This window comes from Cinclus cinclus, chromosome 5 (genome assembly GCF_963662255.1).
Source record: "Cinclus cinclus chromosome 5, bCinCin1.1, whole genome shotgun sequence".
Lineage (NCBI taxonomy): Eukaryota > Metazoa > Chordata > Aves > Passeriformes > Cinclidae > Cinclus > Cinclus cinclus.
Window position 1 is genome coordinate 64,369,124 of NC_085050.1, and position 25,131 is coordinate 64,394,254.

Consider the following 25,131-nt stretch of genomic DNA (forward strand, 5'->3'; position numbering starts at 1 on the left):
CATTGTGTTATAGGACTTCCCAGACATTCAGTATTTACATAGAATGCATTTGCACTTTATACTCAATGACCACCCATCAGCAGTGACATTGTTAGCATGACTGGACAGCACAGTAAGCCAGCCCTGAGCTGCACTCCAGCAAACCCATTCACTGTCCAAGTACAACAACATAGATTGGTTTAAATATTCACACAGTTGTTTTTCAAAACATTTTATTGCATTATATTTGGTACCTTATGTTTGACAAAGGAAATTACATATGTAACTGCAGGAATAAGAAGCTGGTCTGTTATTGAAAAAAAAATCTTGGGCCCCTTAAAAGTTACAAAGTCTTGGGCTTGCCTGAAACAACTGAGCAAGAAATATATTCTTAGAAATGTAGGGCTTCAAGTATTACAAACCTGTGACACTGTGGAAAAGTTCCAGAGGTATCTAAACTGCAGCACTTTTTTTTTTTTCTGCATAACGTGAACAAGGCCTGCTGAGGTTTTAATCTATTAGTCTCTTGATCAGTCAAAATGGTAGTCAGGAGTTTTCCTCTTTGTAACTTCAAGCCATAGTATGTTCTCATTTTGTTTTCACTCTATGTGAAAAATGCATGCGATCTTTCTAATTGGTGCCACATCACAGTGCATAATTTTATTTGGTTCTTGCATTACAGTTTTAAAAAGTTTGGCCAACCCATGCCGATAGGTTCATCTCAAGAACAGCAATGTTGATTCTCCTCTCCCCACCCCAAGTTTAATTCCAAGAGAGACCATTTTGAACCGGTTCCTTCAGGTAAAAACTGTGGTGCAAGAACACTGAACTGATCGTGTACAGTGAATTTCAGAGACACAACAAGCTTATTGAACACACTATGTTTCTTAATTCTGGTTGATATCCGTATGTCCAAGCACCCCAACATAGCAAGTATGTTGCAGGTTTCTCTGTATATTCTGATTCACACTGCATACTTCCTATGGGCACAATCATCCCCCGTATCAAAATCAGTCAGATGCTAAAGCCCCATCAACTCTTTGTGCTCAGTGAAAGAATCCAGTGCTAAAACAGCAGTTTTGCTGTCTGAGATAACAGTAATCTCACAAGACAAATTTAAAGTTAATATTTCTGCCACACACCTGCTCTGAGGGCTACACACCTCCAGGTCTCATATAAATTAGTTTAAAAACATGGGTGGGTAGGTGAGGAAAAGGGTTGTTTATTTTTTCCTTTTTTCAATTTTAGCAGCTTTTAATTTTTAAGAAACCAAACAACCTATAACCAGCAATATGTTAGATATTTTATATATATACTTTGTCAGCAGGATAAAAAAAAAAAGTAAAACTATTTGAAGGCAACGGGTTTTTTTTTTCTCCTTCTGTTCTTTGTGTAAGTTAGAACGACTCAGCAGGTGCGTGACAAAAATATTATACACCAGATATGGTCCAACGTCATTTTTTTCCAATAAAGTTGTTCATATTTCATTGGCCAGTTCTTCAGGTTCTGCAGAACTATCTCCATTAACTGTGATCTTCATATCCTCTTCATATCCAGGGGGCATGAAAGCCAAAGCATAAGGGAAAAGCTTATGACAATTTGCTCTGTAAGTTTCAGATGCTTCTTTACAGTCTCCAAGGCTACCGTCACATAAAGCTTCTAATACCTCCATACAAGTCTAATTAAAGAGAAAAATAAAGAAGTGTTATGGTTTCTTAAATGCTCAGCTGAACACTCACAACACAGGTTTCAAACAGCAGTTCTGCTGTCTGAGATAGTCTTATCTCACAAGACAAATTTAAAATAGTATTTCTGCCACAAACCTGCTCCACGGGCCGCACACCTTTCAACGTCAAATGACATTTTAACTGAACACAGCATGAAATAGCAGTGAAGTTTGATTTGAAGTAATGCAGTTTAAAAAGGCATTTAAAACACAGCTAGAAATCTTTACTATGAAATTAAATACTCATTTGTCACTTTTTTTTAAGAAAATAAGAAACAAGTTATTCTTGCTAATTGGCAACCAAGAACCTCCCCATTCTTTTGTGACACACTGACCATTTCAGCAACGCATAACATACTTCTCAATCAAATCAAGTTACTCTCATATTACCACATTTTTCAGATATATGCAGTTTCCTGTCCACTGTTGTTCAGGATTCAGAAGAGGAAAAGGAGATTTGCTGTGGAATTTTTTTTTAGCTGGCATTCCAAACATGAGAAACCAACCTACTGAGCCTCACTAAAGCCTGGCTGCATTTAACACCTGCCCATGGCTGTGTGCAGGCATTAGCACAGCCAGGCAGTCTTTTCCTGCTCCTCTGACATTTAGCACAGTTTTTATTTCTTCTGTGTACTGGGATTAACTGCTCTGTCCTCCTGCTGCAGAGTTATGGAGCTCTCCTCAACAACCCCTTTTCCTCACATTTGCTCTTTGTAATACTGGCATCCACCAAAGGTCAAATATATCTGGTCTTATGCCGGCAGTGTGCTCCGAGACAGCTGGTCTTTACTAAAATGAAATGTAACAAATGTATCTCTTTGCACACAAAAATGCCTTTCAACAAACACCTAGACTCCTCCAGATTCTCCATTTTCAGGGCACTTTCAATTTCTCATCTAGAAATTCAGTACAAGCCCAACTCTTCCTTAATGTTGGCATCAAACATGCTTAAATTCAACATTTTCAGTTTTATCACAATGCACTGTACAGGACGTTTATGCACTGTTGAGTTGGTAAAATCTTCTTGTCTCACCAAGTTTGCACCTCCAAAACAACCAAATATTTTTGGTTACACTTAATCTTTCCCTAGTCCAATTCCCAGAATCCCACTCACAGGCAAAAACCAGCAAATAGAAGGCAAATTATTTTTTGTTTTCTAAATCTACTGATAATCTGGATTAAAATTTTAGAGACCACTCAAATACTAAGAAAACCTGAAGCCAAAAACCAACACCCAAACAAGACAAATTTATGAAAAATGCTAAATATGTACTTAGAATATAAAAAAATCAGGAGTTTCCATCCCATACAACAACAGCTAGAATAGAGAAAGGATCTGAATCTTCAACATCCTAAAAAAGTCTACAAATCAAGGCACATTGTCATTTATTGTCTCTTTTTCCTCCCTCTGTCTGGTCCAAAAATTCTGCTATGAACTTAAAACCCTTCACAATTAAAGTTCTATTGAACCACTGTATTTCCTAAGAGATGCTTTTAGGAAAACTCCATTTTTTGTCTACAAAAGAATAATTTAAAAGTAAACATTTAGCAAATTTACTTGCAAGAGATGTAACAAATAGAGTGCACAGACTACTGTAAACTGGGAGTCAGAACTGACAAGTCTTCTCAGATGAAAGCAGGGGAATGGGGAAAGGGGCATGGAGGCAGTGTCACAGGGAGATTATTCCATGAACACCAGAATGGAGCAAAGACTCAAACTTTGGTGAGCTTTTCACTTAACTACACGCTAAGGCAAAACTGTGTTTATGCAGCTTTTATTAAACCTATGGTAATTCCCACAGCTTGCACAAAGCTGACTATGGAAAACCTTCCCAGAGTCTGTGCCACTCCTTTTCTTGTGAACAAGTTGCCTGTGTGGCCGCCAAAGCTCAGACAAACTGCCACCTTTTCTTTTGCATTGTGAATTCTCTCAAGTTTATTAAGTCTTCCCATTACCCATAGCAATAATATGGTTTCTGCTGCTGCTATTTTCGTATTATCTCAAAATTAAATTTAAATGTGCAAAAAGGATATTAAGTATTTCAGTTTGGATGAACCTGACACCCCTTTGTCTCACAACTCAATGATTTCAGCTTCCTCTTACCTCCAAAATTTGCCTAAAGCTTCCACAGATAAAACAGAAGTTGTCTACAGTTTATAAATATGTTACCTGAAGATTTCTGTTAATAAGGGATTCATCCAGGGTCATTGCCAGTTCCACTGCCCTCTTCTGACTGGAAGGGTCTAAATAGTACATCATTTTGGCAGCTACAGGAGGAAAAATAAGACTCATCACCCAGTGGATGACCAAAACCATCTTATATACAAATATAAATGCGAGATATTATGAGTAAGGGGTGGGGGGGACTGAACTCTCCAGCACTAGTTCAAAACTGAACCAATTTGGAGCATAAAGCTTGACACCCCAGCAGGTAGAAGGGAAGCTCCAAACAAAGCACTAAAACAAACATTCTGCACAACTTAGAATCAACAGGACAGAGATCCCAACATTTGCATTTCAGCAGCACAAAGAAAATTAAAGAAAACCAGAGACAACCTGGCAATCTTGTTGTCGGAAAAACACAAATAGAGAAGAAAAGCACTCCAGAGTGAAGGAGTGATTGTTATATCACTGGGGTTGATACTGAGATACCACTGCCAGAGAAGCACAGAAAATGCAGAAGTAGGGCAGAACAAGAAAAGCAAAATACCTGATAACCTATGTGGCAGTGAGTCATAATTCCTTTTAAGGAAAGCTTCATTGAAGTTCTTTGGATTAGTTGCTCCAAAAAGCCGATTCATTTCTTGGTTTAACACCGTTCTAACAGCATCAGGCAGATCCTTACTTTCAGATACTGTTGGAAAAAAGAAATTGAAGTGAGTACAGGTAATCACAATGAAATATGATATATGTATTTATTTCAGTATTTTTCATGTTTACATAATATTAATATAATTGGAAAGTATCTCAAAGGAAGATGCATGAAATTTGAAAAGGTAAGTACTGAATGTGGTTAGAAGAAGCTTAACTGCAGCACTTAAATAATGCTTAGAAAAAGCCAAACTTTTTTACATTAATATACTCTTCCCCTTTCTAATTAAAACCTATTAGGCTCAAAGGTTAATGTCATACAAGTCTGTTCTTAGGTGTCTACTCTGTAGCCCCCATCAGAAAGGGTGACCTTTGAGCAGGGGAAGGGAGGGAATTCTTCCAAGTTTTATCAATAAGGACAGAATTCTAAGCCCTCCCTTTGCATGCTGACAAAGGCTGTCAGCTGAAAAGCCACATCCCTCACTCTACAGTTTCCATTTCTTCACTGCCTCTCTCTTTCAAGCTTCACATACTGCTCACAGTCTTAAAAATTCTTAGCAATACTGGAATGACTCCTAAATCCAGATGCCGTCACAGTAATGTTTAATTTTAGCATGAAATCAGTTGTTTAAAAATACATGCTTTCTTTATATACATGCTTTCTAATACATGCTTCAAATATTTTGAATTAACTAAGCTAAAAATCAGTGACTGCAGGTTTGACATCACCTGGCAGCGTGCACAGATGGAGTCCTACCAAACAGATACATACCACTGCTGAAGAGATGAATCATACACTCGTGAAGCCAAGGATGACTAGAATCAATAGCAAAGGCTCTCTTCACAGACTGAAGCATCAGAAGGAACTTCTCTGGAGAAAAAAAAAAAAAAAAAAAAGTGCTGACAAATGTTCCAAAACCTGTGGTACGAACTCACTGCATTGTGTTACAGGAGTATTTAGCGTTTGAAACTAGAATGATCAGAAGAATTTATAGCTGAGTGTGCTACATGTACCTATTTAATCAGTGAATTAAATGGGTAATCACCAAATGTTCAAACTTTGGTTTTCACAGACTGCTCATTGCTGGGGTGTTGGTCCAGTTCAACTTTTCCAGCTGGAAAAGTTTTGTGTCATGACAGGGATGGGCTCCTTTCACCTCATCAATAATTGCTGCTTAAATTTCAATATACACCTTTACAACTCACAAATTGCTTGCTTCCATTAAGTGCTCTCACCTACCTTTTCGAAAATAAATCTCAAAGGCAAAAAGATGAGTCTCTATTTTGTTCTTCACTAAATTCTTCAGGGGTGTTAAAAATTTAATGGCTTCTTCCAAGGGTGCTTCAACCTACAGATTCAAGGAAGTGACACACAACTAAGTCAAAGTTCAAATCTAGTAACTACAACAAAAAGCAGCTATTGCTGAGTAACATCAGAGTTACTCTCCTAAGGCAGTGCCATAAGATGCTTAGAACCTCTTCTGTTACAAATTTTGCAACTTGCACTCAATGTCTAAACACAGACTGAAAAGTCCAAAATATTTGCTTTCTGATGGCTACAAATCACGTTTTGCTATAGAGACACAGATCTTTCCCTTTATCATACACCAGTAGTGAACACAACTGGAGCTGAACCTGGCCTGAAAAGGGCAGTGTGGCTGCTCATACCAACCCACATGCATGGGCTTGAGATGATGGCAAATGACCAATAAGCACCCATGACATTCTTCTCATGTGAGCTTCAGACAGGCTCCTGAAAGCTGCCAGGTCATGGTGACAGTCCCAGCCAAAATACCAGCAGCAAGATGGAAGTCATTAAACATTTAAAAAGATCTCCAGACCTTAGCTAGTGAAATCCAGTAAATGGACAGCTTTCACACAAATTGAATCTGTGCAAGGGCTCTTTACAGACAGGTATCTTGCACATAGAGGTTTGGGATTGCTCAAACAAGAACTGTCTTGTTGTCCTTATTTTTTTTTTTTTTTTTATTACCAGGACCTACTCTTTAAGAAGCAAATACAAATTTTCTTGTGTGCCAATACCAATTCAGCAACATTGAAGTGATACTAATGATTTGTTGCAAATATTTGAGTTGAAGATCACAATGGACACCTTCCTGCTAAATATAACTACAGCACCTGTCATAAAAACACATCACTTCTATGTGTTGCTGATTTTACATACGCACTGTGCACATAAACTATTTGGAACTTATAAAACCCCATTTCAAATGCCAAAGATACATATCCAAACAAGTCTAGGGGCAGCTGTTTCAGGAAAACTATTTGCAAGTGACCAACATAGTCAAAAATGGTCTTTTGGCACCAGCTGCATTTGGAAGCGTGATATTGAATTTGGAATTATATTATATTGACATCTGTACATTAAAGACATAACTACATTTGCCAAAGGAATGCACTATACATCTGCAATTCTTCCTTATAATCTTGAGGACTGGCTGGATTTTACATGGCTGTCCCATGACATCCCCCTACTACAAAACTCAATTTCAATACATGCTGTTCCATTTGCATCTTGGCCAGCACTGCAATTAGTTTTGCTTCTTGCAACCAGTGAACTAAACAATGGGAATACCAACAATATTCTTAATAACTAGTCGAGTTTAAGTCACTTGTTTCCTGGCTACAGAGTGAAGTTCACTGATTCAACTTTCAAATCTCCCCTTAAGAACAAATACAACTCATTTCAGGGTGAATAGTATGAATACATATCCAGAATACTGGACCTATAAAGACTTGCAATCTACACTACTATTGCAATAAATTCATTTTTCCACTCTCTAATTTTCTTATCTTTCCCTCACATTCTTTGGAGTGTTTTCCTGCTCCTTACAGGTATAACTTTTGAGAGAAGAGTCTTCTGGGTCACCTCTCTTTTATATCTCTCTATAGTTCTTAATCCAGATCTCTAAATTCATCTCAGTCTAGTCTACTGTTTACTACTATAGCTTCTTTATTCCTTTTTCCTCCCCATTCAAAACATACGCAAACAAATCCTGTTAAAGCATTCAGTGCTTCAATGTTTCCTCTTTCACAGGCTGATTATGCAAACAAAAGAATGATGGGGGGGGGGGGGCATAAAAGAGGGAATGATAATCACCTTACACACAGGATAGAAAGACATCCACAGGACCAACTAGAAACAGGGTATAATCAACAAGTTAGTGCAGTAGCCACATGGAGATAATTCCACGTGTAGCAAATGTTTCTGACTTCAATTCCTGCCTTTGAGAACTAGGCACAAAACCTGTGCTTCCCACACTACTGACACTGTGTATCTAACAATCTAGCCCTAGAAAGGAACTCTTCAAAACGCTGCCTGTGAAGAGGTGTCATACCAAAACAACAAACATGTTCTCTGGAAGGCTTTAAAGGTTTATGTACGCTCACTGCAACTCTACTAGAAATTTCGAAGACTTTATTATTACATTGGTAAGCACCTTTGCCAGTTTCTCAGGGATAAGTTCCTCTTTCGGTCCTCCAATTTCTTCATCATCATCATCTTTCTTCTTTTTCTGATTCCTCTGTTGCTTCTCCTTCTCAGCATTTTTCTTCTCCTCCTCCAGTTGTGCTTTCTTCTGGGCTCTTCTCTGCTTATTTCGTAGCTTCTTTAGCTCCTTGTCAGACATATTTGCTGTGCACACACAAAGGACAAAACCACACAACACTGATGTCTAGTATTAACAGCATCAAGCAGTTGTCAGGCAACATTACCTTTTTAAACCATATCTACTAACAAGTAATGCTGTCATTACCTTTGTAAAAGCTTATTTACTATGGATAGATTATTTTATAGTCTATGCTGATGCTTCATAATCCACAAACTCCTTAGTGGAATCAGGGGGCAGAAATTAACAGTATAATGAGATGAAAAGTACTAAAACTTGACAAATTCCTCTTAAAGGATTCTCTCTTGAAGGATCCTCTATTTGTACCATTTGAGGTGCTCCAAGCCGTAACTGCTCAAGCTGCTCTCAAATCAAAAAAATGAGAAGAAAAACAATACATAGATGATTTAAACCTTATTTTTCACATCAGAAACAAGAGATAAAATTTAAGTTGCTGCCCAGTGAAATTTCTGCACACTGATAAAAGGCTTAGAAAGAGCTACTACCAAGCACATCTGCTTCAATCTCCTGTTCCATGAGAATTCATGTTTTTGGAGTCACTCCATAACACAAACATTTGTACTTAAGAGCTACAACTCTCGCTACAAGCCCATCATTGTTTTATAATAACCACAATAAAAGCATGCATTACTTTAATTTCCAGAACATCTACTTTACCACGCAGTCCAAGCTGCAATTTGCCTATTTTGAGTTTTGCAGAACTCTGGTTTTGGCTACCACAGTTGACAACCACAACGAACGCTAGACCTCCCTAAAATACCCACTAGCTGAATACCTGTATCAGCCTCGTGTTCTTTATTTTCATCTGTTAAGGGATTATCATGAAGTTTCAAATAGATCTCTATGGCAATCCGTGCTGCTTTGAAGTAGAAGGGATGTTGTCGAAGCACATCTTCTAGTTTTAACAAGTCCACGTAAGACCTAAGGGTGATCTTCCTCATGCAGTAAGTATGGAAGTCAAACTGGTCATCTGTGATTTCTACAAAATGCTGTCACAATGGAACAGAAAAGTATTTAGCAAGTATTAACAATGACATACTAACTGGGACTTACAAAATAATGGTTTAGTAAAAGCCTACTGTTTGACAAATACAGTCTAACTATTACGAACATTAACAAAATCCTCCAAAAATAAAGTCATGGTGAAAAGGACAGAAGGCATCTTAGCTCAGAACCAAAATACACCAATTTCAGTCTCTTAAAAATAACTATCTCTGAGAATTTTCAGTTTAACAAAGGTTTTACATTCATTGTATTTAAACATAATTTAAGGAGTTTTTCTTCTATGAATTGCTCTAGTTTTTTCATTCAAAACTGTAATTTTAATTTCCACCAGATACTATGGCAATTCCATACTTAAATTAGACATGATGTGAGAAAGTACTTCCTTTTGTTCAAGCTCTGCTTTCCACACCATCTAATGTACTTTTGTTTTTGTTTGAGAAACAGTGAAAAGTCATTCCCCTCTTGAACTTCTCCAAGTACTTACAATCATAACTTTATCCTAAACTCAGCTTTGTTTGTCAAAGCTCAGGATAGAAGAATAAGCACAACAAGCTAATTGCAGTCTCCTTTGGAAGTTACCCCACAGCAGGTGTTTTACTAGCACATTTTTAAGAAGGTGTGACACTCAGATGTAAACTGTGACAGATTTACATAATGGAAGAAAAGTACTACCTCTCAAGTTTTAAATCCTCACATGTCCTTCTGCTGCTCCACACCACACAGAAGTTTTTGCAGCATTATCTCTAATGGTTTCAGGATTCCTGAGCAACAATAATTATTCTAACTTATGCATAGGCAGAGAATTTGTCACTGACTACACTGCTGAACATTACATTTCATGAGCTGCTAAATCATGAGACAGAGCAGATGCTGTCCTTGCAGTATTCAGTCTGTTTCTGTGATCATTGATTGATGAAATAATGAAGACTATATCGAGATGCCTTAGTAATCTCCATGAGAAGCTAATTTTCTTGCAAAAGCTGATTATTTGCTCCTGCTCTGTGTTCCCAGCAATGAATCAGCTTTTAGAACCATGAGATCAGCTTTTTTCTGGGACGAAGCATGAGATAAAAAGTGCTTCTAAAAACCAGAACACACTTTATTAACTAGAGTGCCCCCTTCGTGTAACTGGCCCCTCAAAAAGATTAAGAAGGCACTGCTTTTTCTTACAAAAGCTTTGTTAATGGTTTCTGAATTCAATGTATTTGCTTACCTTACTATTGAACTTTATTATACCTTCAGTCAATCAGTTCAATAAATAAATGAAACATAGTGACTTAAATACTTAGAAATATTTTTTGGGTGGCCTAAGTTATCACTTCATTTGCTGACCTCTTCTGGTACCCAAGACAATTTACAAGACTAATTTTTCTTACATGAAAGAATCTTACACTAATTTATTTAAAGGATGTGTGCAAAGAAAACATGGCCCCAGCAAATCACAAACTGGTGTGGGCTGGGACCTTAGAGATCATCTATTTCCAACTCTCTGCCATAGGCAGGGACAGCTTTCACTAGGCCAGGTTACTCTGATCATTTTACATCACTTCTCAAATCAGACAATATCCTAGAGCTGAGTCCCCCTTGCAGAAGAGCAGCAGTGCTGAAATCTCCCAACACCTCTCTGTTTACAAAGAGGCACAGCTTCCCACCACGTTCTGCTCTTTCAGCACTTCCTTTACACCCTCAGCTGTCTGGTCTTTTTTCTAGACTTTAACGTGGTTCAAAAAAACCAAACCCATACCTGCTTCTTTTTAAAGTTGTGCATTCAAATTCTGTTGTTTACCTCAGTATGTATATCTACAGTTAATGTGCAAGTATTTCCCCTTTTAAATAAAATTCCTACTTTAAGAAGTTTTTATTTTTGCAATAGCTTCTTCTAAACGGCAGCTTTTTTTTTTAAAAGGAGAAGATAGTTAATATTCTTGGTAAATTTATTAACATTTACTGTGTACCTATAAAACAGTGCCTTAATAGCAACTGACATCTGTCCTTTAATTTAAGGATGGGCTTGTCAGCTCATCCACTTATTTTTGGACCCAAAGTTCACATACTTTTAGTTTGTAGTAAACACCCATTTCTTATGTACACTGCCAGAACTAAGATTATTTCTGACTGTTTTCTGCTGTTGTCTGGATCTTCATGTAACTTTACAAAATCTTTTCACAATACATAGTTTACAATGGCACTTCTAGAAGCAAACTTGCCAGTAACCAACATGAAATCTCTCCTGAAGCTACATGAAATGCACCCTTACTGCTCAGAAAAGTAACATATCAGCATAGTATACATAAACCAGTGTTTTCCAAACTAAGCAGTTGAGCTGAATACATACTCTCTCAATTTCATGGCATTTCTTAAGTGCTTCTCCAAATTTGTTCATGGCCTTGTAGGCTTGTGCACATTCTGTCTGAAACCACATGCACTGCATTTCATTAAGGTTTTCTACTGCCGAGGTTCCTTCCTAGAAGCAAAAACAGCATTACACAAAAAGTAAATCTCACTGGAGCCATCAGCTGCTATTTCTTTTATCTTGTCCTAATTAAAAGCATGGCTAAAGAAAATGAATGCTAAATCTCAGAAGTGGAGTCTTGGAAGTTGGAAATGCCACAGCTAAAACTGACTAGTTTTGTTGATTAATTAAGACAAATATAAAAGTTATACCTATGGGAAGAGTCAGAAAGACACAAAAAAGAGCCAGACAGTGACCATTTCACTGTGACAGTTCCTCATCTTTAAGTTAGGAGAGACCTTCATTCAGTGTTTTTAATACTGTGTGCACACAAATAACACATTGCAGCATGGAAAAAATGGCAGGAAAGTTCTAGCCCACAACAAGACACTGAAACCTGCAGGAAATCCTACAGGATTTTTTTTCCCCCCTCAACTAAAACTGCCATCTGCATCTTCCAGAGGACTGATGATTGAGCCAAGCATCCTCACAGTTGTAGTAATACATGATTATTTCTAATGCAATCAGTACAAGAGAGGAGTAGCAGCAAGGCCAAAGGAATACTGTTAACCTTGACACCTGGTTCAAAAAAGGGATTACACTTGTCCTCCAAATCTGATGCTTATATATACTTGCACAGATCCATAGAACTTAGCAATGAAAGAGAAAGGCAGCGTTCAGAACAGCCTGATTTATGCAACTAAAAATTGGGAAGTGTCAGTTCTATTTTCATTATGCTTAATGTAGGACTTCTCTGATCATAGTTTTTTAATTAAGAAGCCTGTATTTGAGCATTAGACACAAGATCAAAAGGAGATAAATAAGATTCTAAAGAACAACATCATCAAATTATATTTTTCAAGTTCAGTTTTGGGTAACAGGTATGCTTTGTTTTGAAGACCATCTTAGAGCTCCTTAAGGCATTGAGGTGTCAAATTAATTAACCAAGCTAAATTCATTTACCAATCAATCAAATTAACCTAGATTCATAGTGGGTTTGCATCAAAATTCCCTCATAAAGCTACTGGCCATATATAAAACAGAACTTCCCCTCCCCTCATGTCTGCCGGCACATGGCCTTCATTTCACAAGATCCTTCAGGATTTCCTTTATAAACACCTCTCCCCCTTCTCTCTGTTCAACCTACCTTACATTCCAGGTTTCTCCTGCTCTTTTAGAGAGGAGAAAAATGGGACAAACAAACAGAAAAGGCTTTACTTTTGCAGGTAGGTCCCAAGAGCTTGCTGCCAGTCTCCCATAGACAACACACAAATGACATTGCCAGTTTTCTGAAACTGTCACTTGACAAATAATCTGGAGAGACTTCACTGAGCTGTTTAGACTTGCAGTCATGAAAGAATAATATCAAAGAAGTACATTTTTAAAAGTAACTAACCTGTGTGACCATCAAACCTATCAAAATGGGGTTACTGCAGGGACAGAAAAATTGTATAAAATTATGCATAAAATTATTCAATTTCCATAGCACAGTATTTTTCTTCCAGATAACTGGTCATATGTAAGAACATAGAAAAGTAACGTATATCATGCAGCTTTCCTTCACCACTAATAAACAAGGACTTGGGAATGAAATATTGTTCACACAAGGAAGACACTTCACAAAGGCTCTCAGTTGTTAGCTACACAAAAATTATGTTCCAAGAAACATCTGAATTCTCTAACTTAATACCATTAGAAAAATTCTCTATTATTACCATTCTCTTATCACCACTAGAAGGACAACGTTACCAGATCTTTCAAAGTATCCTACAGAATCAACATTAAACCCAAAGATTACTGTGCAAAAAATTATTTTCTCAGAAGCTCTCTCTAAAACAGGCGTGCTGCATTTTTCCTACCTGGCAAAAAATAACCAAATCCAAAACTATATAGTTTTCACTTATTACTATGGAACTGTGCTTATCCAAGATTAATTCAAACCCTGCTATGGACTACCATAACTGAAGCAAGCAACCACAGTTGCTCTGAAACAGAACTTAAATAGGATAGTAAAGCTGAGAGCAAAGTTAAAAACAAAAAGTTATTCCACAAGGGATTAGGCCCACATTACTCCAAAGACCTCTAGTTAAGTGCAACAAACCCGTGTAAACTTAGAACACATTTCTTCTGCTTCTTTAATGGAGTTTGCTTTTAACATATATTTTGCACATTTGGAGTTGATGAATCTGTCTGCTGTGTCCAAAGCCTGAGCCTCATCCATCCACCTTGCAGCTTCTTTAATATTTCCAGCATGCTATAAAGATAGAAATTTAAGTCAGATTTAGTAATTATAAACATGCATGTTTTATCTACTCACTGCCTGATAGAACTAGGTTTTTCTAGACTTTTAAAAAATAAATACCTTTCTTCAAAAGCAAAAAGTCTTTAAAGAAAAAAAAAGGCAGTTAAATACCTCTCCTCATTATGGAATCACTGGTCTTTTAGCACTGAATGTTTCTCCTGAAAATGCTTAAAGAACCAATTTGGATAATCCCATTCTGATACAATATCACAGTGCACTTGAGAAATTGTTTAAAGCAGCTAAAAACACAGGGGGTAAGAACAGAGGACTTAATCTAATTTATCAGCGTGATTTTTAAACTGAGAATTCATATTTTGCTGTCCATTTCTCCTTTACTGAGTTAAAAAACCAACACAGTGGCTTTTTAATATGCAGCAGAAAACCCCACCTCAAGCAGCTAAACAATACCCTTACCTAGAAACTCACTACAATTCCTAACAAATGAAAAACCTTTGGTCACTAAGAATAAAGCCAAACTTACCTTATAGATCTTTGCCTTCACAAGGAAGAGCTCTATCAAAGTGGGAGTACTTTCTATAGCAGCATTTATATATTCTAGAGCCAGGGATGGCAGTCCAATTTTATCATAATGTTGAGCCAAATAATACTGGACCCAGAGTAAAGTGGTTGGAGGTTCTTCTTTACCATCATCTGGCAGCAGTAGAATGGAGAGAGGATAGAGGTTGTTTGTTCAGTTTATTACTAAAACAACATACTGAAGTAGAATGCTACAAACAGCCACTGAAGTTAATTGTGCCTCTCTATCAGACCTAGGAGAGCTTCCAAACAACTGGCTCCAGATACACAGATGAGTTTTTAAGTCTATCCAAGACCTAAGTGTATACTGCTCCCTTCCCTCCATGGTTTTAAGGAAAAGGGAGTTGGTGGCTCAAAGGGAGTTGCACTCTGTTCCAAGTAGTTACTTAGGACAGTCAGATATGCAAAACCTCCAAAACCACAAAACTTAGTCCCCACCAGAAGCTCCAAAACAACACCTCTCCTTGAAGACTGTACTATCAGTATATATTGCCTTTTGACATTTCTATAGTTAATAGATTTGATACAGCTTTCAAACTTCATTTTCCTGAACAGTGATAAACTCACATCCTGAAAAGAGCCTACTTGAACTCAAAACTGCAAAGAGATGACAAAATTCACAGATCCAGGAAAAAAAAAATTGAACAAGTGACTATATTTTGAATATACACTTTATATTTGACACCTATGGTTCAGTTCTGTGTTAGGGGAAAAACAGAAAAAACCCACATCACCTCTGTTTCTTCACTCCCTTATTTCCCCACCTCTGAATGGACACACAATGCTTACCACTTCATGAGGCACAAGAGACTCAGCACTCACCATTTGGGTTAAATAACCTGCAGCTTCTTAGAGAGGTTTCATAACCTATCACGAGCTCTTCTATGATTGCCACCTACACAAGCAAGAGGAGACATAGAAAAAATAATCCGTGGGCCAGATAGTATTTTATTTTAACTTGAGTTACTTGGTGTTACCCAAACTAGTTATTTTGGTAAGAAAACTCTGCAATACCCTGAATTACATTACACTTGAGGGTGTACTCAATCTCACTCTGTTTTTCAAAATATTAAAACCAAGCCTCCATTGGTGAACACTTACACAACTTAAAATTACTAAATCTTAAGTTTTCTACATTTACCAGCTTGGCACATGTACACCCAATATATGTACTTCATTTTTCTCCCAGGTCATTACATCAGGTCATCTAAAGCAGTGCTGATGGAGTGAACACTGAAGAAAATGGTTTCCTTCACCTCTTCAATACACCACAGTTATGAGGCAGAACATGTAAAAACTGCTTAGAACACTTACCTTCTCTTTGTCTTTATATAATGACCTCAAAGTATTGAAGACAGGTGGGCAACCTTTGCTGAAATTCATCCTTAAAAACTTGTCCAGACATTCCTTAAACTTTTCACCTTGAGAGGAAAAAGACCTGTTGATTTTGTTTTACCAGACATTACTCATCAATTACAGATTGTTTATACTCTTAAATCAGAATATAAGAAACAAGTGTTGATCACTACCTGCTCAGCAAAAAATGCACTTACCAGACAAAAAGTTTAATGGTAATCTTCTTGGAACTAGTCCCCTTGGGTATTTAGTCCAGGCCTCTTCATAGATCTTTAGTCTCTCCATCATATTAGCTAGAAGAGAATTTTACAGTTTACTTTCCCCTTCCTTTCTGGCAAGAAGGAAAAGGGGGGCAGGGAAAGTAGTTTATACCTGACTAAAAAAAGAATCAGAATATATAGCAACTATAATATAATACATATAACAGCCATATCCTTCCTGAATAACAGAATTTCCTCCTCATTCTTACTAAAACGAATTAATTGAATGACTCCAAGGTGCTCAGTATCTGTTAATTCCTCTTCCAGCACTAGAACATGAACAGCTTCTCTCACATTTAAAAAGAGCTCCTGCCTTATTGCTGTCTAAAACCTTTAAAGAAGACCAATCAGTTTTATTAGCTACAACATAAGATTAAGATAATAGACAGTAATGGAAAAATTCAAAATTAAAACTGTCATCTAAGAAATAACTCTCTTCTTTCAACCACACACAAAGACTATTGCATTTTTATGATTTTACATAAGACAAGGTAACACCAATGCAAGAAATACTTCCAGTCTTTCTTAACAAACCCCAACATTATGACCGTATGTACAGACTACGACTAAATAGCAAACTTTAAATGGGGACTTTTAAACTAATAATATTAGTATTTAAAGCAATACAAGCTTTTGATACCCATATTAATTTCAAATATGCAGGAAAAAAAACCAACCTTATTTACTACAAGATATCAAATCATTACCTGGCTTAAGTGCCTTTTCTAAGCCTTTGTAGTAAGCCCAGTTTTCAGGATTTCTTTCTTGCAGCCCCTTGTAGATTTCAACTGCTTCTTCAAGTCTGCCAAGCTGAAGCAGGAGCTCTCCTGTGTGAAAAACAAGAGGTTTTAAATTAAGGTAACAAGATACTAAAGCAGTGTAACATTTATCTCTCTACACTAAAAGACTGGATAATCCTTAACTCCATAGATTCTAATTTCTTAGAAAAAATAAGCACTACATATAGCATTACCAACTAGTTGACAGATATTCTTTTACTTTGACAACTGCTGCAATTCTAGCAAGAATTTACAATTTGGCCCGTAATTCCTGAAACTTACTTAAAAATTTAATGCAGAATGCACATGGTTTGGTTTTTTCCTCACTGAAGGGACTGGTAACTTTAAGCCCAGTTTTTATTGCAGAAAGCAATAAAAAGCAGTACATGATATTTGATGCATACAGCATCTTGAAAACCAAACAAATTGCAGAGCTGCATGTATGAGAGAATGGTTCTTCAGCCTGGTATTTCATGAAACTAATTTCAGTGTTTTTAATCAAGCCATTGATTTGATGAATGAATTTTCAAGATTCTGCAAACAAGTCTCCTTTTAATGCTACTTCCACACAAATTAAAAATCAATAAAAGAAAAATTAAGTCTAACAATTGTATAAGCGTCTTTGCTAATGCAAAGAACTGCAACAGGAGTCTACTTCCCATTTCACAGTGGAAAACTATTTTACAAAGCTTTGCTCTTGGCAAATGTTAGGCATGAAAGAATTAAACACGAGAGGTGAACAGGATCACTGTAGACTGAGGCAAGATTTTCCCACCCAGTTTCAAGAGGAAAATGCAAACATACCCTTCTTCTTCCCTATGTCACACAATTAACATGCAATTTTGTTGAGAGATGCTGCTCTCCACAGTTAGAATAACATGAGGACTACACACAGAATCTACTGCCCAAGAGAAACATCAATAGTGCACTCCATGAGAATGACAGAATTGGGAAAATAAATCTTAAATTCTTCCTCTGAGGTGAAAGTTATTTTTTTTCTTATTTAACAGCAGCAAATGCCAATACAGTTTTCAGTGTTTGCCAGTGGTACTTCATCCACAGTGGCTTTTGCACGTGTGCATATAATCTGTACACACTCATTGATTACCAGGCTCTTCTGGAGAATACACAGCAGCCAAGGCAGACCAGATCAACACAATGGGAGATGTGCCCAAAAAACTTAATCACTTGTACCCTGTTGAAAGTACTCAGACTTCAAAGAGTATTTCCATTCCTTTTGGCTGGTAACTTGCTAGGAGGCTTTGTGTTTTGGTCTCAGGTTTATTTTTAATTAAGTCCTATTTGAAAAACCTATTTCACTCCTAACTTTGGACCTTCACAAAGTATGTCAAACAGTATGTCAACACAGAACATAAAGCATGCCAAAAGACCCTTCAGACAGAAAATAAAGTCACAAAAAAAGCATCCCCACTCCCAAAAGACCCACTACTGTGTTTCAGAAACGATCTGTGATACTGTAATCTCTACATCCATTTTCTTTTATATGCAAATCAAGTAAGATATTCAGATACCATGGGAAGTCATCTGTAATCAATTTCCTTGAGGAAGCACCACACCTCACATAATACTGTCACTACTCAATTCCTAGGTTCATTTTTCAAGACTGTGAGATTACTATTAGCAGAAATAGGGAACTAGCTACAACATCTACGTGAACAAACTAGAGTAAAAGGACTTCTTCTCTTAGAGCAATCATTTAAAGATACTTCAGTGTGGGCCAAGAGCAAGCACTACCTTCAACAGATTGGCAGTTTCACAGAAAGTCTGCAGAAACATCAAGCAGTAGAGGAACAAAGTGTGCTTTAAGAAAGTGCACCTGTTAATAGAGCTGTTAGAGTGAACTTGTTTCACTCTGCAATTCCATGTATGGAATACAATACACTACTGTATTGATCTGTTACAGTGTTATACACCAGGTTTATAACAACACAGCAGAAGCCTAGATTGGGCTCACTGAAGAGCCCAAGTGTGACTGGGTACATTTAAAAGCCTTCTGCTGTGCCAAAGATGATTCTTCCTTTTCAGCACGTGGTATCCTTGTCAAGGCCATCATCAAAGCTGTAACAGCTCAGATCTGGGTACACTACTTAGACTTAACTTCAGGACATCAGTTCAGGATGTGTCTGAAACACCTGTTAGCTTAAGTTTCAGAACAGCATAATGTTTTACCAACCTGGGACAAGAGCATCACAGGGACTGAATAAGCTGAGAGACAAACACTTCTTTACAATAGCAAAATTAAAAAAAATAAGCTATAAAAACCCTGAAGTTCCAAAAGATGGGAAAAGCTGACAGGATGGACATACAACACATTGTATGCTATGTGTTTAAATGTATCTTCAGAAAGTGAGTGATTACCTTTAGTTTCTTCGACAGCCAGTTTATCACAGATCTGCTTCTCATAGGTACAGAGATGCTCCAAGGCTTCTTTATACAGCCCTGCTTCCCGGAGGACTTGATTTTGATAGAGCAGCAGTTCACTGTACTCATAGTCCACTTTGTCAGGTGATGTCTACATTGGAAAGCCAAACACAGAACACAGTTCAGCCTTATAATTTTAAAATTTGGGATCAAATTCATTTGAGTAAAGAAACTGCATAAAGTTTTCTCATCATGAAAGGAATGTTTTCTTTTTTGGCTTAAGCAGCACTCCACATACCAATTTCATGTTCTCCTCTTACCTGCTGTGTCTTCCTAAATTCCTCTAAAATTTTTGCTGCCATTTCATAGTCTTCCAGCAGATGGTAAGCAATGGCATAACCAATCCATGATGCTCGCTGTGCAGGTCGGAGCTGAAGCAACTGGTATCTTGTTTCCTGCAAAAAAGTAGCTGCTAATTTTCCTGACTTGACTCTGATACTTTGTAGAATCCATTACACAATATTCTGTCTTCAATATTCTAGTATTTAAGGAAGTAACTGGTAAATAGTTTTCTATAGGTATTTTATTAACCAAAGAATAAACTTGGAACTATAATGGTGTTCACTGAATAAAAAAAATAAACCTCCACAAAATAACATGTCCAACCAAATCCTGATGAGTCAGACTAATTTTGTTAATGTATGACACACATGCTTTTCCTGTCTAACCACTTATGAACAGAACATAATTAAGGATACCTGGTTGGAATTGCAGGAACATTTACTGGTGTTTCAAATTAACCTTGAAAGTACATATGTATTTAAATAATTGGAAGTGTTCTTAGGCAACATAGGTCACGCAAACACATCCCTATTCTTTGGCAAGAGCATAATTACAGCTGGAAAAGACAACATATTTGCTTGGCATCATGCAATCTTCATCTAAGAAAAATGTTATGACTTGTTTGTTATAGACTCCTGAAAGGCATTTTCAAGTAACTTAAACGGAAAAAAGTTACTTCCTACTGAAAATGCCTAACCTGTCAGAAGTAGGGATTAACAAAGAATTAAAACTAGTTACAGCTGTTTTAATAGAACGATGATCACTCAAAATATTTTGAAGTAGGAGAGGCCGAAACTTAAAGCAAAGGAAAAAAAACAAACATCCTAAACACTACCTTGTTCCCAGTTTTGAGAGCAAATTCACGTTCTTCAGAAACCAGCATATGATTAGCCATGAACTACTGATTTCTAAGCATCCTAACTCTTAACCCTTAATGCATTCAGTAACCATATGCTACTTGTATGTTTAGAGATGACAAAATTTGTATTCACATTTATGCAGTGGCCAAGAATATAGAAATTTGCAAACACATTTTGCAAACGTGCATTCTAGCACCTACACTAAGCTTCAGCTATCTTGTCTCAGCAAGAGCAAAATCAAATTTCTAAATTACTAATATGAAAAAATCAGTGATTAAGAATTGTCATGACTCAAGAATAAGTGCTAGCTGATGGTTCCACACAACTCTGAGAACTTGCTCCTGGGTACACTAATGTAACCCTAATTTGAAAAAGAAATAATACATGAAGAGACCAACTAATGTGCTTTACACAACACAACTTCAGAGGTGAAAGGGAAACCTAAAAAGATGAAAACCTGACAAAAAAATGGAGCTGTCACTCACTAATGCCCCAAGTTGGCCAGGAACCAAAACATGCTTCATGCAGCACACTGTTCTGTTATTACCTACTGCTAAGAGAAAACAGGGGGCCACTGATGTAAAAGTGGAGGGATATATAGTACAGAGTTACTAAAAAATACAAACTCCTTTGCCTGAGTAAGTCACATTCTGAACACATTGCCTCTTACCTACAGAAATCCTTTCAAGAAAAGAACAAGACTGGAGATTATCTACAGCTGGGTTATATAGCATCAAAAAAAACCCCAAAACCCAGGAAGACAAGCAATTCTGCACTGAGCCGAAACTGCATCATTTAATTTGTCATTAAATCTTTGTATTTTATAGAAATTTCTCAGTAGCACATCTGCTTTTACTTTCATGAAATGGAAGAGTAGTATATAGTTTTAACCCTCTGGACTTCACTATCTTTTTTGGTGTGTCATTAAGCATTCTGCCACCTTTGCTGCAGTTCCCTAGATGATAATTAAATGCAGTATGCATACTTACCCTGTAACCTTCAAGATCCCTCATTTGAATCTGTAGCAGAGAAAGGTCTCTCAAGATTTGAAGATTGTCTTTGTCCCATTTCAGTGCATTTCTATAGCATTTGATAGCTTCATCATACTTCTTGTCTGACCTCTGAAGAAGGCCATAGACATGCCAACCTGGAAAACTCTGTTAAGGCTTCCACTGAATTTGAGCAAGGACAAATCAGCTCCAACATGGCAGTGATAGAACAGCTGGCAACAAGCTCTCAAGCTGTTTTATAAATGGACATTATGAGTCTTTTTGTCAGAACTTTGCCAGCTATATGTATGCAGTCTATATCACAGTAAAGGTTACTTTTCACACTCTGGGGGGGGGGGAAGAAATAAAGTAACAGGACCTCTGAAAACACTATTAGGCTGATTGTAGACAACTGAAATGCTCGCACTTCCTGTAATGGCAACTACTCATGCTTCCAAAGCAAATCACATGCATAAATGCCCACTATGAGTTTACAGCTGGAGATTAATGATAAAAATACACAATGCACGTCAGAATAATATATGAACCAACTGTGACTGCAAGGACTGCAAAGCATCTGCCCTTTGGGCACCTTAGACAAAATATTTATCGGAAATTGAAAATTCTGAATTTCCAGTCTGAAGTTTAAACTGGCTTTTATTGCTACTCTATAAATCAAGTAGCTGCAGAAATCAACCTTTTCAATTCATCAGCAAAAGCCCGATTTCAAAAAGGATACAGACATGACTCTTCAAGTCATTCCTTAGGCCTCTGCGCACAAGTTCATAAGCTTCCTCTTTCTTCCCTAGACAGTTCAATGTTAGTCCTTTCATTGCCAAGGTTTCTAAGAAAGAAGAAGGAAAAAAAAAGATTAAATAAGTATCAGAAATTCATTTTCATGGGTTTTAAGCTCCATATAGCAATCCTAAACATAGTATAAATGCAAATTTAGATTCAGCTCTCACTGTCAAGATTTCACATTCTTTTCTCACATAGAAAACTCTACTGTCAGATTATTCACATAAGTATATCACACACAGCAATAAACCTTTTTTATTCCATCAAAATACAAAGCAATGTATTATTTTAAACCTGTCTGCGCTACAAGCATTTGGAGATTTAGCTACTCAAGTATTTATTCACAACTCTGGTATTTCTTCACATCCACCCATACCAAAGCAGTTGTAAAAACACCCACAAACCATTTCTGAACAGTGCAAAGAGACTTTCAAATCAGTATTACAAGCTGACTAAAAATACAGACAAAGAATAAACACCTTTCTCTTATTTTAAAATAGGACTATTCCTTCAGAAAAGTAGCAGCCCACAGAGCTGACAGAGTACTGAACAATATTCAGCCACTTCCTTTTGTTTTTCACTTTTATGTGAGTGAATATCAATTTCCCAGGACAAGTGATTTAATTAATGCATACTTGTATTAGCAAACTTGTACCATTAATCTTTGACTTGAATGATAAAGAATAGAAAGCTATGACTATTGGTAAGATTTGTCTTTAAAGTGACAAATCTCACCAACAGTAAGTGTTTAAATACACATTTCTGGATGCTTTTACTGCTTTATGGGCAAAAAGTTAGCAGTGAAGGGGTATAAGACAGTAAAATAACTACTGTAAAGTACAGTGAAAAAGAGAGCACATGCCATTTGGAAACTTACCTCCATGTTCTGCAAACTTGGGATTGGAAAGGATCTGTTTACAGAACTTCAGCCCATTTCTATACTGCTTATGTTCATAACACCTCTGTTGAAGAACAAAATAAGTTTATTTAAAAAATTTAGAGTGGAAGTGTTCATGCATGCCTGAAATTAAGAATTAATACAGCTACAGATTTTAGAAAATGCACCAATATTTTAATGAGCCCTGATTATTGAGCTTCCTGTGTTTAAAGATTCTTTCCATTTCCAAGGAAAAATAATGTTAGCAACACCACGAGTTTAAACGGATAAATGAACACATAATCATACAGCAGATTCTCAGGTATGACACTACAGGAAGCTGAAGTGCCTAAAGAAATCCATCTCTCCTTAAACATGAAAGCAAACCTTATGTTGTAACACTGGCAAGCATTGAACCCACTTTGGCCAATTATCCTGGACAGCAACCCCATGAGACAACCTCCAACAATCAAACAAGCTGGAAAGACACACAAATCATTGGAGCTTGGCTTAAAGCACCTCTAAAAGCAACCTCTTACCAATGGTTTGATTACAATATGTACGTCATGCATCCAAACTTCCAAAGTTAATATATAGCAACATTATCTTTCCATACTGGAAATTTAAATGTTTCTTAAACCAACTCTTTTGTCTGAGCCTCGTTCATTATGCAAGGTGACCATGATGCACAACAGCACACAGCATGAACTTTTAAAACAAGTTTTAGTATTTTATTTATGTGAATATACTTCTTGTACTCATATTTAAATATAAGCCAAAAGAAAAAACATTATAAACACCAATTCATACATTTTAGGTCACTTCTGCAAATGCTTGGAACCCTCTCACATTTAATTTTATTATAATGAAATCAACATTTATGAGCCCAGGAGTACAGGAGCAAACACTGATTGAACACCAACCCAAATCCTATTAGTCCTGTTATTAATTACAAAGTCATTCATAACAGGACCTTACTGACTCTGCTTGATCCATTCTGGTGGCAGGATGGCTGACAGGGATGTAAAAATTTGGTACAGCTGAGAGCTTGCAAGTCCTCCTAAATAAGTTATTGCTCAGAATTCCATCTTTCCTCACACTGCTCCAAAGTAATTATCCAAGAGCATTCATAAGTACATATGGACACCATGTGTCCTCAAAGCACTCTCAACAAAAATATTTAGGAAAGGCAGACCCAAGGGGTCTTCCCTTCAAGTAGAAGGTTCTAAAAATAAAACTTCAAAAAGTTACATAAATGTTAGGGGAAATGCTTAAAAAAGAGAACGGCATATTTACAACTTTTGTGTTTTATGCTGCTCTTCATAATGAAAGATGCTGTTTTAGCGTCTGGTTTTCTCTTGGAAATACCAACAATAAACTTCAAAGGTGCAAAAAAATGGTAGAACACTAAGTATATGTATTACTTTCTAGTATTAAAGTCATACAGCTGAAATAACATGACTGAAGACCAAACCACCTATCTTGCTCTCTCTACACTGTCACCATCCTCAGGAGAAAGGGAATTGCTCACATGGAAAAGGAGGGAGAGGGAAGATGCCCAGAGAGAGCAAGCAAGATGTACTCAAAGAGGAACAGATCAACAAAAGAATTAGAATGGCTTCAACTCGAACAGACCTTCAAAGACCACCTAGTTCCATCCACCCCACACCCATGGGCAAAAACACCTTTCACTATACCACGTTGTTCAAAGCCCCATCCAGCCCTGACTCTGAACACTTCCAGAGACAACTCCCTCTGTTCACCAAGGATAGGGAAAGTCAGCACTGCAAGCACGTAGCAAAAGAACATTTTAAGGGTTAGGTAAGAGGAAACCTGTACAGGCAACCATTTTTTTTTTCTCTATTAAACTTGACTGGGTATATATACTACACCTTCCAGTCATTATCAACTTTCAAGTAGCTGGCTGAGTCACTATAATCAGCCTCTAGTCAGAGCTGACAGACCCTTTTTTTTTTTTTCATTGAAACCATCAGTCATAAAGGCTACCAGTCAGGCCTCCTCCCT

General features: G+C 37.0%; 1 protein-coding gene across 1 annotated transcript; it reads right to left on the reverse strand.

Moving 5' to 3' along the window:
- Positions 1–244: 244 nt before the first annotated feature.
- On the reverse strand, positions 245–23,200 carry NAA15 (N-alpha-acetyltransferase 15, NatA auxiliary subunit; the record flags this gene model as incomplete). The annotated part of the gene is made up of 19 exons (XM_062493669.1): positions 245–1,657; positions 3,876–3,973; positions 4,417–4,560; positions 5,290–5,388; positions 5,758–5,866; positions 7,979–8,172; positions 8,943–9,156; positions 11,508–11,636; positions 13,726–13,878; positions 14,408–14,577; positions 15,286–15,358; positions 15,778–15,884; positions 16,017–16,112; positions 16,787–16,906; positions 19,238–19,391; positions 19,561–19,695; positions 21,432–21,589; positions 22,171–22,275; positions 23,107–23,200. Coding segments are annotated over 19 exons (2,553 nt in total), but the record flags the coding sequence as incomplete, so codon positions are not given.
- Positions 23,201–25,131: the final 1,931 nt, after the last annotated feature.